General features: G+C 45.7%; 1 protein-coding gene across 1 annotated transcript in view; it reads left to right on the top strand.

Annotated features, from left to right (window-relative positions):
* The window catches only part of LOC147679032 (glutathione S-transferase theta-1-like), a 108,688-nt gene extending 94,686 nt beyond the window's left edge, over positions 1-14,002 (top strand). Inside the window, exon 5 of the mRNA XM_086942765.1 lies at positions 12,366-14,002. Coding sequence (XP_086798891.1) covers positions 12,366-12,563 — 198 coding nt within the window. The 3' untranslated portion in view covers positions 12,564-14,002. The remainder of the gene's footprint in view (positions 1-12,365) is intronic.
* The last annotated feature ends 401 nt before the right edge of the window (positions 14,003-14,403 follow it).

The raw sequence follows: 14,403 nt of genomic DNA, 5'->3' as shown, positions 1-14,403 counted from the left end.
GCTAGATTCATGAAGCATTTTTGCGGGCGCAAACGGTGCGAATCGCAGAATTCGGCCATTTGCGCCCACAAAAATGGCATTTGGAATTCATCAATGGGTCATGAACTCGCAATTTGAAAAATCGCAAAAAATTGCGATTTTTCAAATTGCGATCGCTTTTAAGGAATCTCAATTTGAGATTCCTTAAATGCTATTCTTGAACCATTAATAAATTGCGATTTCGCTATTTTTTGCCGCTATTTACCGCGAAGTCTGACTTCGTGGTAAATAGCGAAAACTGAGAAAAATGCACTTTAGTGCATTTTTCTCAGTTGTGTGTTACACACACACACATGTCCTTTGGACATGTGTGTGCGCAACATAGGTCTAAATTTACATTTATGGGGTGCTACAGGGTGTCCTTTGGACACCCCTAGCACCCTTGAAATCGCATCCTTATTTGCGATTAGCAAATTGCTAATCGCAAATAAGGAATAACTCACCATTCATTTCTATGGGCCATAGGAATGAAAGGGGAGTTATTCCTTATTTGCGATTAGCAATTTGCTAATCGCAAATAAGGAATGTGTAGGAATCACAATTTATTTAGCGATTCCTACATGAATCCCGTTTTGCAAGTCCTTAATAGCGATTCCTTAATAATCGCTATTAAGGACTCGCAAAACGGGGCTTTGATGAATCTAGAGGATAGTCATTATTTAAACATCAGAACCAAGAATGTGTTTATTTAAAAAGGTTTTAAGAAAGGAAATACCTACTTTAAATGTTTTCCTGGTATCTAAAATAATGAACCTGATTGTTGTAAACTTTTTGAAACAGCAGTCTGAAATGCAGGATTTTACACCATGCTTGCAATGCAAAATCCCAGCTGAATCAACATCCCTGTCTCTCCGTGGCCTACAATCAAAACAACAGCTGCTGCTCAGGGGCACTTAAAAGACAGCTGTTGGAAAGCTTTTAATTACGGTGACAGTCTATTTAAAACTGATGCATTTCTAGTTCTAAAATGTATGTGTAGTTCAGCAACATCCAATTTACTCAGATGATGTGTTTGCCTGTTAATATCTAACACAATGTATCTAAGAAAAATGCTGTAACATTTTATAATCATTTATTTATTGCAAAACACACAATTTCGTTTTTGAGGCCTATTTTATTCCTATTCAATGTGAATTCTAATTTTATCTTTTAAGCATTGGCAGTTTGTGCATGTGCATAATTGCTTACTCTATAAATTAAATAGTGACATATCATTATTTAGCATATCATATGGTTCATTTCTGGATTTTTATTTAATTTGTATTTAATATTAATTAAATGACATTTTGCATAACAGACTGATGACAGCAAGAAAACACAAACAAACAAATTGAGCTCATTCCAGACATATACAGAAGGGGTCATAAATTCAGGACACATAATACAGCGCGCTTAGGGCTAGCAATTACAAAGAGCGCAATCGCTATTTACTCCAGAAGTTGAAATGTAAAACAACGAACCACATAGGCATTTAAACACACATGTAAATGTAAATGTAAATGTGGGTGTACTTGTAAAGAGCACTGCGACTCCATGGAGTATCCTGGCGCTGAAGACCGCTGGGGAACCCGTCCTGGTATTCCCTGTGAGATGGTCCCTTTCTGGGTATCTCCAAGGTGAAACCAGGCATCCCCGGCATCTGTGGGGGGCCGTTGTCGAGATGAGGCAAGCTTAATGCCCAGAGTTGCCGAGTGTGTTCCCTGGTTAGAGTAGGCACCGAGGCGAGAATTATCAAGTCCGTTTTGACCCTGGTCCACGACCCTGCCGCGTCGGGAATTGAACCCTGGTCCCGGGCCGTTCTCTGCTTACGGGTCTGCCGCCTCTAACCAGTGAGCCACACCACTCCACACACTAGCGGTGTGGACCGTCTTCCCGCCATTTACCCACTATGATGGACAGCTCACTCAAGGGACCCCTGCGCCCTTCGGCGCGATGGCATAGTAACACACACATGGTCACTGGAGACAACTCTTCTGGCCCTTTACGCAGCTGCAGTGTAGGAAAAAAAGCACTATACATTTACCCAACGAGCTAGCACTTACTGATTAGCCAGTAGAAAGTACTCCGATGTATATTTCTGCAAATCCGCGAGATTTTTCTGCGAACTGAGTATGGGCGCAAAATCCGTTCCGCTCGCGGAAGTTGCAGATTTTCGGCAATCCGCGAATCTCGCGAAATTGCCGAAAAATCCGTTTGGCAGTTGAGTAGAGGTATCGCACAAACCGGTGGCGTCTTCTTGGATAAATATGAAGGGCAGAGTTGATTCTGGCACAATGCTCCTGTCACAAAAATTAAACCTCAACAGGAAGCACTTACAGATATAAATAAAGCAGGTGCCCGAGTTGAAGCTCAAATTCAGTAACACATTCATCAGCCCAAAAACAATCGTGAGCTTTGTCGAGGCTGGGCAGGTGTGCTTTCTACCCATATCTACAGTCGAAAATTAGCTGTGATGCTGGATGGAGTCCTTTGCATCCTTCACTTTCATGAGCGCAATCCCCGTGCAGTTCCTGTGACCAGGGGCTTCTTTCTCCTCATCTGCTGCTCTGATCGGTCTCTGACCTTTTATACACACGAGGCATGTAAACTCGCATAGAAGCCCCGCCAGTTTGGCCCCGCCCACACACTAGCGGTGTGCACCGTCTTCCCGCCATTTACCCACTATGATGGACAGCTCACTCAAGGGACCCCTGCGCCCTTCGGCGCGATGTCTCCAGTGACCATTTGTGTGTTACTATGCCAACTCTTCTGGCCCTTTACGCAGCTGCAGTGTAGGAAAAAAAGCACTATACATTTACCCAACGAGCTAGCACGTACTGATTAGCCAGTAGAAAGTACTCCAGTGTATATTTCTGCAAATCCGCGAGATCTTTCTGCGAACTCGCAGATTTTTTTGCCATTTCGCACGAATTCGTGGACCGCAGATCCGCAAAATTCGCCCATACTTACATTTAACCCACAGATCAACACTTCGGACAGAAACAAAGGACAGCCCACAAACTGTACTTAAACCAAACCATTTGTAAATACTAGTTGTAAGTCATATGTACAAGAAGAGCTTCTCAATAGTATTCCAAAAGACTGCAAAAAAAAACCCATCCCAACAGACTGTTTTATTTCCAAGAAGCCAAAATACACTCAATTCACTAGCTTTGGCTGGCAGAACACCAAAAAATCGCTCTGCATATCTCCATTTATAAACGTGCGCAGAAAAGATTCCTTGTTTGTATTTTTTTCATATTTTAATTCCCTGGGGATAAGTCACCAAGGAAGAAATATATTTTTATACCTAAACCTATTTAGGTATTCCCTCAGGGGAGCCGGCTAATTTAATTCACATCTCACTATGGTACCTCCAAAAAGCAACACATTCTTCGATGTGTGCTTGAAACAGGCATGCCAAAAATATTGCAACATATGCAAATATTATAATCAAAGTAGCGCTTAAGGTACTCTTCGTACGTTGCGCCGTTCAAACAAATTCAAACAGAGAAACATCTCCTCATTATCTGCCTACAAAAAATGGCAATTTGTATATCTATCCCATACAAATCCAAAGTTGGCCAACACAAATTCCAAAATTCCAAAGCCACAGTAAGCGTTACTAAACTACCTTACCAATCCAAGGCATCAAACCAACAGCAAGCGCCGCAGAACGACTCTTACCAAACAAATGGTTGTCCAAATTCTAGCTGTCAAGTTCTGAATGACCTAACGGTCGTTTTTAGAATACTCATGCCAACAAGGTTCTCAGTCAGGAGAGACATCATGTGGAGGGTCAAAATCAGGAAGATCAGAAATATACTGAGCTGCAGAGACAGAGAATCCCCAGAATCTCTGTTCACAGAGTACCTCCTTATGTGGAATGTCAGCCCATATGACAACCGATGCCCAGGCTGCTGGCGCAAGACGCCTCTTAGTTCCCATTCTGAATAGTTACCAAATAAAGAGACGGGCGCTTGAAGCAGGAATCAAGAACAGAGTTTAATTCTCATGAGGAGAGCCTGTCATTTCAGACACGAAACAAGGTGCCATCGGGAGGTGCTCTAACAAGTGAGCCGAGACTCTGTCTTTTATACTTTACAGAACACTTGGCATCACAGTCACAGCATTGTAAAACAAAGAAAAGACATCCTCATAATCCTCGTGTCAATCCTACCCCACATGTGTTCACAATAGGGACCCTTGACCTGCTGATAAGAGGGGAGGGCAATCACGCAGCTGAGTGTTCCGTCAACTGTTTAGAATGTGTGCGCCTGATCATAGCCCAGGGGGTGGGGTGGCCAGGATCAATAGTGGGTCCCTTGAAGAGGAGTGACTTCATACAATAAAGGGCTGTAAATGATATCTCCTGGCTTAGGCGATGGCCTCGGACATGTGTGGTCAGTCGGACTCGGGGGAAGGGGTCATCAAAGGAGTGGTATTCATGCCGCGTGGACAATCGAGCGCGGAGGGAAGGCTTGTCAACAGAGGGGCATTCATGGAGGGAAAGGAGGTGTTGGTCAGGCGCGGCCGTGACTCCCAAGGACAGGGTCTTGCAGAGGAGGAAGGTTTATGACTTGTCCATGTGAGGGAGAAGGAGGGGGTCAGGGTGCGCGCAGGGTCAGAGTCGCACAGAGAGAGAGAGAGGTCTTATGACCCGTATATGAGAGAACAGGGGCAGTCAGATACAGCTGGGGGCTATGTCAGCTGAGGCGAAGGATGCTTCTTCAAGAGGGAGATGGGGGGGGGCGGGGCGCCTGGGTCAAGCAGGAGGGTTGCCTTTCATAGCAGGGTCGCGCAGAGTACTGGGTTTCATGGTCTATGCATGTGAGAGTGGGAGGGGGGTGCTCAAATGCGCGCAGGAGGGAAGCCAGTGATTCTAATGAGTGGGCAAGAGGCCAAGGTGCCTAAAATGGCTGTCATGTACATATGGGCACGAGCTTTTACTGGCGGAGTGATACGGTCAATATTTCAGGGTATACGTGGTGCCTACAGGGAGGGGGACGGGAGAGGGCAAATGAACGCTGCTTATGTACATCAATTTTCTATTTTCCACAGTCGCCCCTTTTTACATAACAGAGTTCATTTTTCTAATTGATGGGGGTATATATAAACAACAAAGTTCATTTTCCTATCCTTCCTTGTTAAGGGGCGTACATATAAACATGTGGTTGATGAAATAGCATTTGTCAATACTAACATATTGCATAAAAATCATGAACAGTTGATGTGATGGGCAGAAGGCAGTACATAGGTGCAGACGCACTACATAGCATAAATGCTTCTGACTTTCAAAAACGAATACGACCAATTAACATTTTGACCAAGTAGTTGAGGGAGGAATTCAGTTCAATACGCAAGATCTCTTCGTCACAGTGTCTTTTTATCAGTGAGCCATCACTGGTAGGCTCTAGTCTGTGTCCTTTCGTTGGCGCTGTTGAGCACCGGCGGTGGAGCTATAGGTCCAGCTCGGTTCTATCCTTACGAGTTGCAGGGTGCGGTCAGTCCTCTGCTGTTAGACCACAGTCCTGTTCCCTAACCAATCCTTTGAGTGGCGCCTTAAGCTTGGCACCTATATTTCCGTGGCGTAACCTCATTTCCATCTAGATGCTGTTCTTCCTTTCAGCAGAGAGTCGCATGGAAAAGAGGGTGTGTTGTTTCGATAGTCGATGGGAGTGAGAGGGCGGAGTGGGGGCAGATTTCCCGGGACACACCAAAGGGACCTAGGGAGCAATGGATAACAAGCAAGCAGGCCCATCAATCGGGCTTGAAAAGGGGGGACGGAGGCTCCAGGCACACGTGGGTTGGCGGACAGAGAGCTTCAGGACAGCCCTTCATCCTTTCTTTTACCGCCTTTGAGAGCGCTGCCTCATCCCATTTCTTGTTGTGCTGTGGCTCCACCTTTGGTCGAGGTCGCATGTGTCTCATGATCTGCAGCCACGCTGTGCGTCACGTCCGGCCCTTCTCCTCCGGTGATTGAGTATCTTTAAATGGGTAAAAACAAGTTTTAGAGAACTGGCAGGAGAAGAGATTTTTACATTTGAATTCCACCCGCAATCCTAGCACCTGGCGTTATGCTCATTGGTCATAGTCAGAAGTCTGTTACCATGAAGTAAGTAGGTGGGTGTTTCTACTGCGTCCGCACCAAGTCCAATCGGCGTTCGTTCATGACATATATGGACAGAGGTCAGACTCCTGTCACTTGCGTATTTCATCAAAAACCCTAAGATTGACAATATTCAGGGGAGACTCGTCCTTCTAACCCCAGCCTGAACAGTCTTACATTTCCCTTTAGAGCTGGCTAACTCTTTCAAACAGAGCGGGGTGCAATCATTGAAAGACAGGGTCAAACAGGTTTTTCTCGAAGGGCGGCAGTTACTCATGGTCATCGTATATATATCGGGGACAGCAGCCGGGGTCAATCAAGTGGGGCGGGGACGCTTCGGGCATTCGCGCTTGGGTGCAAAGGGGGTGGGGCAATCTGGGCATTGGGGGTCAATCTGGACCTTGGCGCTTGTCTCTAACAATAAAAAATTGGGATGCCATTGACATATAGTCCCCCTTATAGAAGGGCCAGATTAGGGGATATCAGTCGTCTTACCTGTCCTCTCTTTCTTAGCCAATTCAAGTTCATTCATTTTGTAGAAACGAGAGGTAGTAATATGTCGAGATACAATCATTTTAGTTTTGGTCAATTTCGCTGAACACCTTCGCGTTCAATAAGTATCCAATCAGACTGGTGCCGACGGGGCACAATATTACCATACAAAAAGGATGGGACAGGGGGACTCTCGTAGGGAGTAAGAGTCGTCCGCAACCTAAACGAACCATTCGGTACACGTATGACATGTAGAGGGAGAGAGAGAGAGAGAGAGAGAGAGAGAGAGAGAGAGAGAGAGAGACGTGTACGAAAATAGGTCATTTAGTGTGCTCACAACACAGAACGACAGAGGTCAGGTAACACGCAAACGCAGACAGAGGGAAGACATCAACCCGTACATTACATACACACAAACTCAGACAAGGGAAGACAGTACATGTGTTACATACAAAAGAGTTCACGACAAAACATAAAACAGTTATTGGCCAAACAAAAAATTTCCTGCATGCTGCGCATCTTTAGTATCCTATTTATTTACGTGTTGAGCTCTTTTTACCTTTTTCCTCCCTTTCCTCTCGTTTACTATCTTCGCCAGTGTTCTCAGTTGCTAATACTCACACCGCAGTCAGTTGGTCAGGAATTAACTTGGCTGGGCTATTGCCCATAGGTGGACCTTAAACCACTTTTGATTTTCTTCCTTTGGCTGGATGTTCTCCGGGCTGAGGCAACAGAGGGTATCGATCAGGAGAACAGTCGGGCAGTTTCGTTATATCTATAAGGGGGTGAGAAGGAGGTGGTATATTTCGAACATCAACAATATTTCTAACTTCCCAGACGGGTTGTGCCTGGGTACCCTTACCTCAGGGCTTTCCCTAGTCCTTTCCCTATCTAATTAAACGTCATAATCGCGTTATCTAGCGTGCTAATTTCGAGTCGATTTCCGTCATACAGTACTGTCAAGTTTCTATGTCAGTCCATCCCCCCAGTCGCTATGTTCTAAGGAGGAACAGTCATGTTTAAGTCTACGTCTCTTAAGAACTTATCGTCATAAGGACCATGCTCATATTCCCTCCTTCCCTTTTTCGTCGGTGGTTCGATCATCGTCCTCCCATACTTCAGCCGATGTTCCAACGCGACCTGCAGAAGGGAGGAGAAAGAAGGGGTGGTGGGGCAGTATTCAAACCTCATCAGCATGCAGTAATCCGGAAATGTTTTTACCTACCACATACTCGACCTATCTCCACGTAGTGCATTTCTTTGCCATCTCGGCGTTTAAGCCCAGAGGGACCAGTAGTGTCAGATAGATAATCATTGACAGTTGGCGTATCTACATGAGTTACTTGGTCGTAACCCCTTTTGGCTGGGTGCAAGGGTGGCGGTCAGGTGGCATTTTCTGTGGTGTCGCTCTAAGGTTTCTAAAACACTTTTCCGACTGCCTGTGACACATAATGTAGCTGCTAAATATCGGGTCCTTTTTAACCTTCAACCTTCATCATACTTTCTCGTTGCTCACAGTAGTAATACATTCAAAACTCATTAATGCAACCGCTACAACTATGCTTTCGTTTTCAAAAATACCTTTAATAAAAAGTGCTGGTGTATAAATACGGGCCTACAACCCAGTGGACCGGCCATGGAGCAGATTGGAAATGTACATAAGAAGAACGAAGTTGGTGGCAGTTCATTGCATAAAGTGCGGTAGTGCAATAAAATCGTATAAAACTTTACTACAGAGCAAGCATGATGCATGTCAAGAATTCAGTTTTCAATTAATTCATCAATTCATTATCCAGATGCTCGTTCACTGTCTAAATTACACCAATTCATTGTTCCCATTCATAATAAGTACCCACCCTAAATCAGTTCATTGTTAAAACACATGATCAATATCTGTATTGCTTTCTTCTCTAAGCACATAATCACTATCCATCTTATCGACTTTCATTGTCCAAAAATGCATACATATCTCAGAGCACCAATATTCGAGCAATCCAGGTGAACAGGGAGTTCGAAAGTTTTTCGTTTTCGTGTATCGGCGCCATTTTGGGCGAGGTCAGGCAGGTTCCGGTATAGTCAGAATGTCTCCAATGACTCATGGTTGGACCAGAACCTTCCGTTGGCAGTTCAAAAAGTTTTTCGCAATGTGGTAACAGTCTAACAAATGGACCATCAGTCAAAGAGTGGGGAGGGCACCAACAATTTCCCTACCGGGTCATTCTGGTGTTCCACCGGAACTGAACAAATCTGTACTTTGGCTGCGTTTTAGCCATTTCCAAACTGAGGCTGGCGCCGGCAGGAGCGTGTCGATGTCACGTGTCCCAGTGAGGGGGACGGGGGCACCCATGCAGAGGGGTCGGGGCCCCCCGGCTCTTATAGAATCTTCAAGGTCGAGGAGAGACGGCATGGGCGTGTGCCCGCCCCTGGCAAAAGACCGCTTTTCGATGTGGACCCTCTTTAAGTAAGAGCGTTGGGGTGTCGCTGGAAGCCTCCACCTGGAGGGAGGTGGGGGAGGCTCGTTCGCGCCACCTCCCCCTTCCAGCGACCCCTCGCCGATCCTCGGCTCCGTTGTTTCGATATTGGCCGTGCCGGCTATCGAAGATGGGGGGGGGGTGGTCGGTGGCTGAGGCAAGACAGCCCCCCCCCCCCTTTTTGACATGTGGCGGGACTACCTGTAACTGTCCAGGCGTTGTCGTGTGGCTGGGCTACCTGCAACTTCCAGGCGTGGACATGTGGCGGGACTACCTCCAACTCTCCAGGAATTTGAAATGTGGCGGGACTACCTGTAACTATCCCGGCGTCGGCATGTGGCGGGGCTACTTGCACTTGTCCAGGCGTTGACATGTGGCGGGACTACATGTAAGCGCCGCCGTTCTTCTTTTTGGCTTCGGCCTTCTTCGTGGGCCGGTCCAGGCGAGAGACAGAGGGGGGGGGTGGTCGGTGGCTGAGGCAAGACAGCCCCCCCCCGTGGCCTGCAGGGCAGCAGTAGAGGAGAGAAGAAAAAGGGTCATTACGATTCTTTGGGCCGTCCGCCCAACAGCATCTCCTTCTGACCGCGGCCAGGCGAGCCCCGCATGCCTCGAGGCCTCGCCTTCCGGATGGGCGTAACCGCGGACCTGTTGCACTTCGGGAGCTTCCGGAATGGGGGTAGGTACCTATTTATTTGTATCTATTTCATGTAACCGTTATTTGGGCGTGGTGGGCAATGAGGCAGACATGTTTGGAGCAGGAGTAGGCAACGGAACCTAGTTACCTCGTGGCTTGCTTTGGTGTCAAGCTTGTCTTCCCTCGCCATTTTTTATGTTTCTTATTACGGGTTGTTTCTAACATTTCTTATTTTATTTTTAGCGAAGTTGATAACTCCTCAGTGGCCTACTGATGTCGCTCAACTCCTTTTCTTGTATTTTTATGCCATAACCTATTATAAGCTATAGCGACTAGTCCACACTTAATGAACAGGTCCTTATTAGGAGTGCCCTCCAGTGGAGCTGGATGGTTCAACTCCAATAAGCGGTCCGGGCTAAACAGGCTACCAACCAGTGGGGAGAAGATAGGCATGACGGATTACAACGGGGACAAAAGTCTGCATTACCTATCTTATCACGGCGGGCAAAGACTAGGCAGAATATTTCTATTCTCCGTTGTTTGGCGGCGGTGAATACCTCAAATGAACCAATACCGAACAATTGGCCAATCAAACAATCAGTGGGGAGAATAAGTGGGCACGAAAAATTATCGTTACCCACTCTTTCTCTACCTGCAAAGCGAGACCTTGTTCTTCCCTGTTTGCAGAAAAAGAATCTCCAGACAATAATCCACGAACGACAGTTCGGGAAACAGTGGGGGAGGAAGATAGGCACGACGGATTACAACGGGGACAAAAGTCTGCGTTACCTATCCTTCACTGCTTGCAAAGAGAGAGCCTGTTTGTTTTTCTCCGTTTGCAGACAGTGAATCTCCAGAGGGTTCAACAAAGCGTAATACTAGTATTATCCAACAAACAATCATTTCACAATTTGTCGCAGTTACGCGACCTTACCCGGACCGGACCGTGTGGGCAGTTCTTCGCCTTCCTCCTTCCAGCGCCCGATCGTTCTCTTACTCCATGATTTTATCGCAGCAGTCCTGTGGGATTCCAGTCAGGACAGTAGGTCACTCAAGAGAGGTCCGTTCAGAATAGGTGAAGTTCATTCAATCGGCAGCCGGACGAGGGCCCTCTCAAGGCAGGTATACTCCGATCATTTTAGATGTTCACCTCATCGTCTGGATCTCTCTTACGGGACCGTATGTCACTGATGGGCCCCACGTTGGGCGCCAATTGTGGAATGTCAGCCCATATGACAACCGATGCCCAGGCTGCTGGCGCAAGACGCCTCTTAGTTCCCATTCTGAATAGTTACCAAATAAAGAGACGGGCGCTTGAAGTAGGAATCAAGAACAGAGTTTAATTCTCATGAGGAGAGCCTGTCATTTCAGACACGAAACAAGGTGCCATCGGGAGGTGCTCTAACAAGTGAGCTGAGACTCTGTCTTTTATACTTTACAGAACACTTGGCATCACAGTCACAGCATTGTAAAACAAAGAAAAGACATCCTCATAATCCTCGTGTCAATCCTACCCCACATGTGTTCACAATAGGGACCCTTGACCTGCTGATAAGAGGGGAGGGCAATCACGCAGCTGAGTGTTCCGTCAACTGTTTAGAATGTGTGCGCCTGATCATAGCCCAGGGGGTGGGGTGGCCAGGATCAATAGTGGGTCCCTTGAAGAGGAGTGACTTCATACAATAAAGGGCCGTAAATGATATCTCCTGGCTTAGGCGATGGCCTCGGACATGTGTGGTCAGTCGGACTCGGGGGAAGGGGTCATCAAAGGAGTGGTATTCATGCCGCGTGGACAATCGAGCGCGGAGGGAAGGCTTGTCAACAGAGGGGCATTCATGGAGGGAAAGGAGGTGTTGGTCAGGCGCGGCCGTGACTCCCAAGGACAGGGTCTTGCAGAGGAGGAAGGTTCATGACTTGTCCATGTGAGGGAGAAGGAGGGGGTCAGGGTGCGCGCAGGGTCAGAGTCGCACAGAGAGAGAGAGAGGTCTTATGACCCGTATATGAGAGAACAGGGGCAGTCAGATACAGCTGGGGGCTATGTCAGCTGAGGCGAAGGATGCTTCTTCAAGAGGGAGATGGGGGGGGGGGCGGGGCGCCTGGGTCAAGCAGGAGGGTTGCCTTTCATAGCAGGGTCGCGCAGAGTACTGGGTTTCATGGTCTATGCATGTGAGAGTGGGAGGGGGGTGCTCAAATGCGCGCAGGAGGGAAGCCAGTGATTCTAATGAGTGGGCAAGAGGCCAAGGTGCCTAAAATGGCTGTCATGTACATATGGGCACGAGCTTTTACTGGCGGAGTGATACAGTCAATATTTCAGGGTATACGTGGTGCCTACAGGGAGGGGGACGGGAGAGGGCAAATGAACGCTGCTTATGTACATCAATTTTCTATTTTCCACACTTAGTAGAGTCCTGTCCTGTCCTCCAGAGTAGATTTCGGTCTCCTGACAAGATCACTCCTTAGATAGCCACTTCTCTGATAAGGCCCCACGTGGGGCGCCATTTGTAGAAAATAGAAACCTTCTCAGGGGTCTCACTGATACTTGGTCCCTTTAAACCAACAAAGAAGAAAATGACACAGAAGCTGAAATATAAAAAGAACATCTTTATTAACCAGAATTCATGTCCACTTGTTTTTAATGCAGGTTATTGGTGCTGGTGAGGACATCTTTAAAGACCGCCCGAAACTGGATGCATGGCGTGAGCGGGTGGAAACAACCCTGGGCACAGACCTCTTCCAGGAGGCGCACAAGAAAATGCTCAGCTTTAGGACTCTGAAGAAGGAACCCCTGAGCCCCCAAATGGCTGAAGCAATGAAGGCCAGACTCCTCCTCTTTAAGTAAAGAGCTGTTGTTTATAAAGAAGGAATCGACCAAGTCAGTGCAGCATGGCCAGTGGAGTCTGGCAATGCTGATGGAGTCCCAAACCTCACTTGAGCTCATTGAAGCATTGCAGAAAGGCACAAAAGATTAGAGACTTGCACAACACACTCTCTCTTTGTTATGCATTTAGTTAAAAAAATATATATGTGCACACCACTTGTTCAAATGCCTGGCATCCTTGACAACACACATTAAGAAGGCCTTTGATTTGTAGAGTTCTGCATAGGACAGACTAGCTTTCTGATGCAGGGAGAGCTAACATCCATTGGCCTTCTCTTTTCCAAGCTGGTCCTTCTAACAAGGTACAAAGATGTTTTAGAGAATGGGAAATCCTCCAGTCCCAGACCCTAATTCTAGTGGTTGTGGGTGAGCATCCTCTCTGATGCTTTTAGACACAACTTGGTCCCAATCCTGGACTCAATCCAGAACTTTCTTTTTTACAAACCTCTTTAATTCTATACTTATGGTTCAAGTGGTTTAGTTGCGTTCAGCACACATCACAGTACCAAGGATTGTTTAATTGGCATTGGGGTAAGTCCATGAAGAGAAACATGAACATAAGTAGCTGCCACAAATACTTGTGGCTTTCTCCACTGTGCCACTGTTTGACCAACTACAATCTCATGAGCAAGGCCCCCAGTTTACCATGTCTACTGATTTTTACAGATAAATACAGTCAGAAAACCATTTATTTTCCTGTCTCTGTTTATTTTTAAATGTAGATAAAAACGTAAATTGGATTCTGTTTTGTCTGATTCTAATATCATGCCTGCTTGGCCAAAAGCTGTGCGGATTGACAGATAAGGGGTTAAAAGAAGAAAGGAATTTTAGTAAAGAGGCTTGAACAACAGTAGTTATGAAAAACATTGATACTAAAATGTTCATGTTTTCGTGTACGTGCATTGATTTATCAACTATGGGTGTTAATATCATTGAAACCTATCGGGTGTTCTAGCATGAGAGCATATTAATTGGTTACTTAAATGTAGAAATATACTAGTTACAACTACATTTTTTCAACAAACCCCAAATAATTAGAGGTAAGTATATTAGCAAAAAATAAATATAGATAAATACTGACTGAAAAGTTACAAAAATAAATACCATAAAACCAGGAGCCCAACATATGAGTCTCCTTACACCGCTCTGTGCATATTAGACATGTAAGAAATAGAAAGATTCAAAATGTGTAGGTCTTTGAGACTTGTCATTCAATTGCAATTACTAGTTTTAGTGGTGAGTGACCTACTATCTAGCAATTGATTTGGTTGATATTGAATAATTTTAATTGATGGAAATCCCAAAAAACTGTTAAAATACCTAATAATATTGCTCTCCGTTGATTTATCCTAGGTGAAATGTTTTTATTCATAAAGTTTAAAGAATGTTGGTCTTTCCCAGAATAGCTATTTTGTGTATTCTTAGATGTCTGTGGTTTCTTCTCCGAGTGAATTTTATGATAATGTCTACTAATGGTTGTTGACTGGAAACTGAAGAATTATGTTTTAATCTTGGGTCGCCTTTGACAAAATATGTGGTTAATTTGTCTGTGCTTTCCGTCCTGTAGCTGCTTACAAGAAGAAATATTTTTTTTATGGATGTATCCATTATAAACCTAGATATGATTGTTGTCTATTTGTTTGAAGCTTCCCTTGGCATTGTATGCATCACAAACCTTTCATGGCCTCAGCAGCCTTGTAAACCATAGCACTCCATATTGTACATTGCACATTTTCCAGTAGCACATACTTGTTTTCAAACCTGCAAGGAAGCGGGATTTTATGAGAATAACGAAGCTACT

The sequence above is a fragment of the Lissotriton vulgaris genome, chromosome 11 (assembly GCF_964263255.1).
Source record: "Lissotriton vulgaris chromosome 11, aLisVul1.2, whole genome shotgun sequence".
Lineage (NCBI taxonomy): Eukaryota > Metazoa > Chordata > Amphibia > Caudata > Salamandridae > Lissotriton > Lissotriton vulgaris.
The sequence above is the reverse complement of the archived record's forward strand: the minus strand, read 5'-3'. Positions and strand labels throughout refer to the sequence as shown.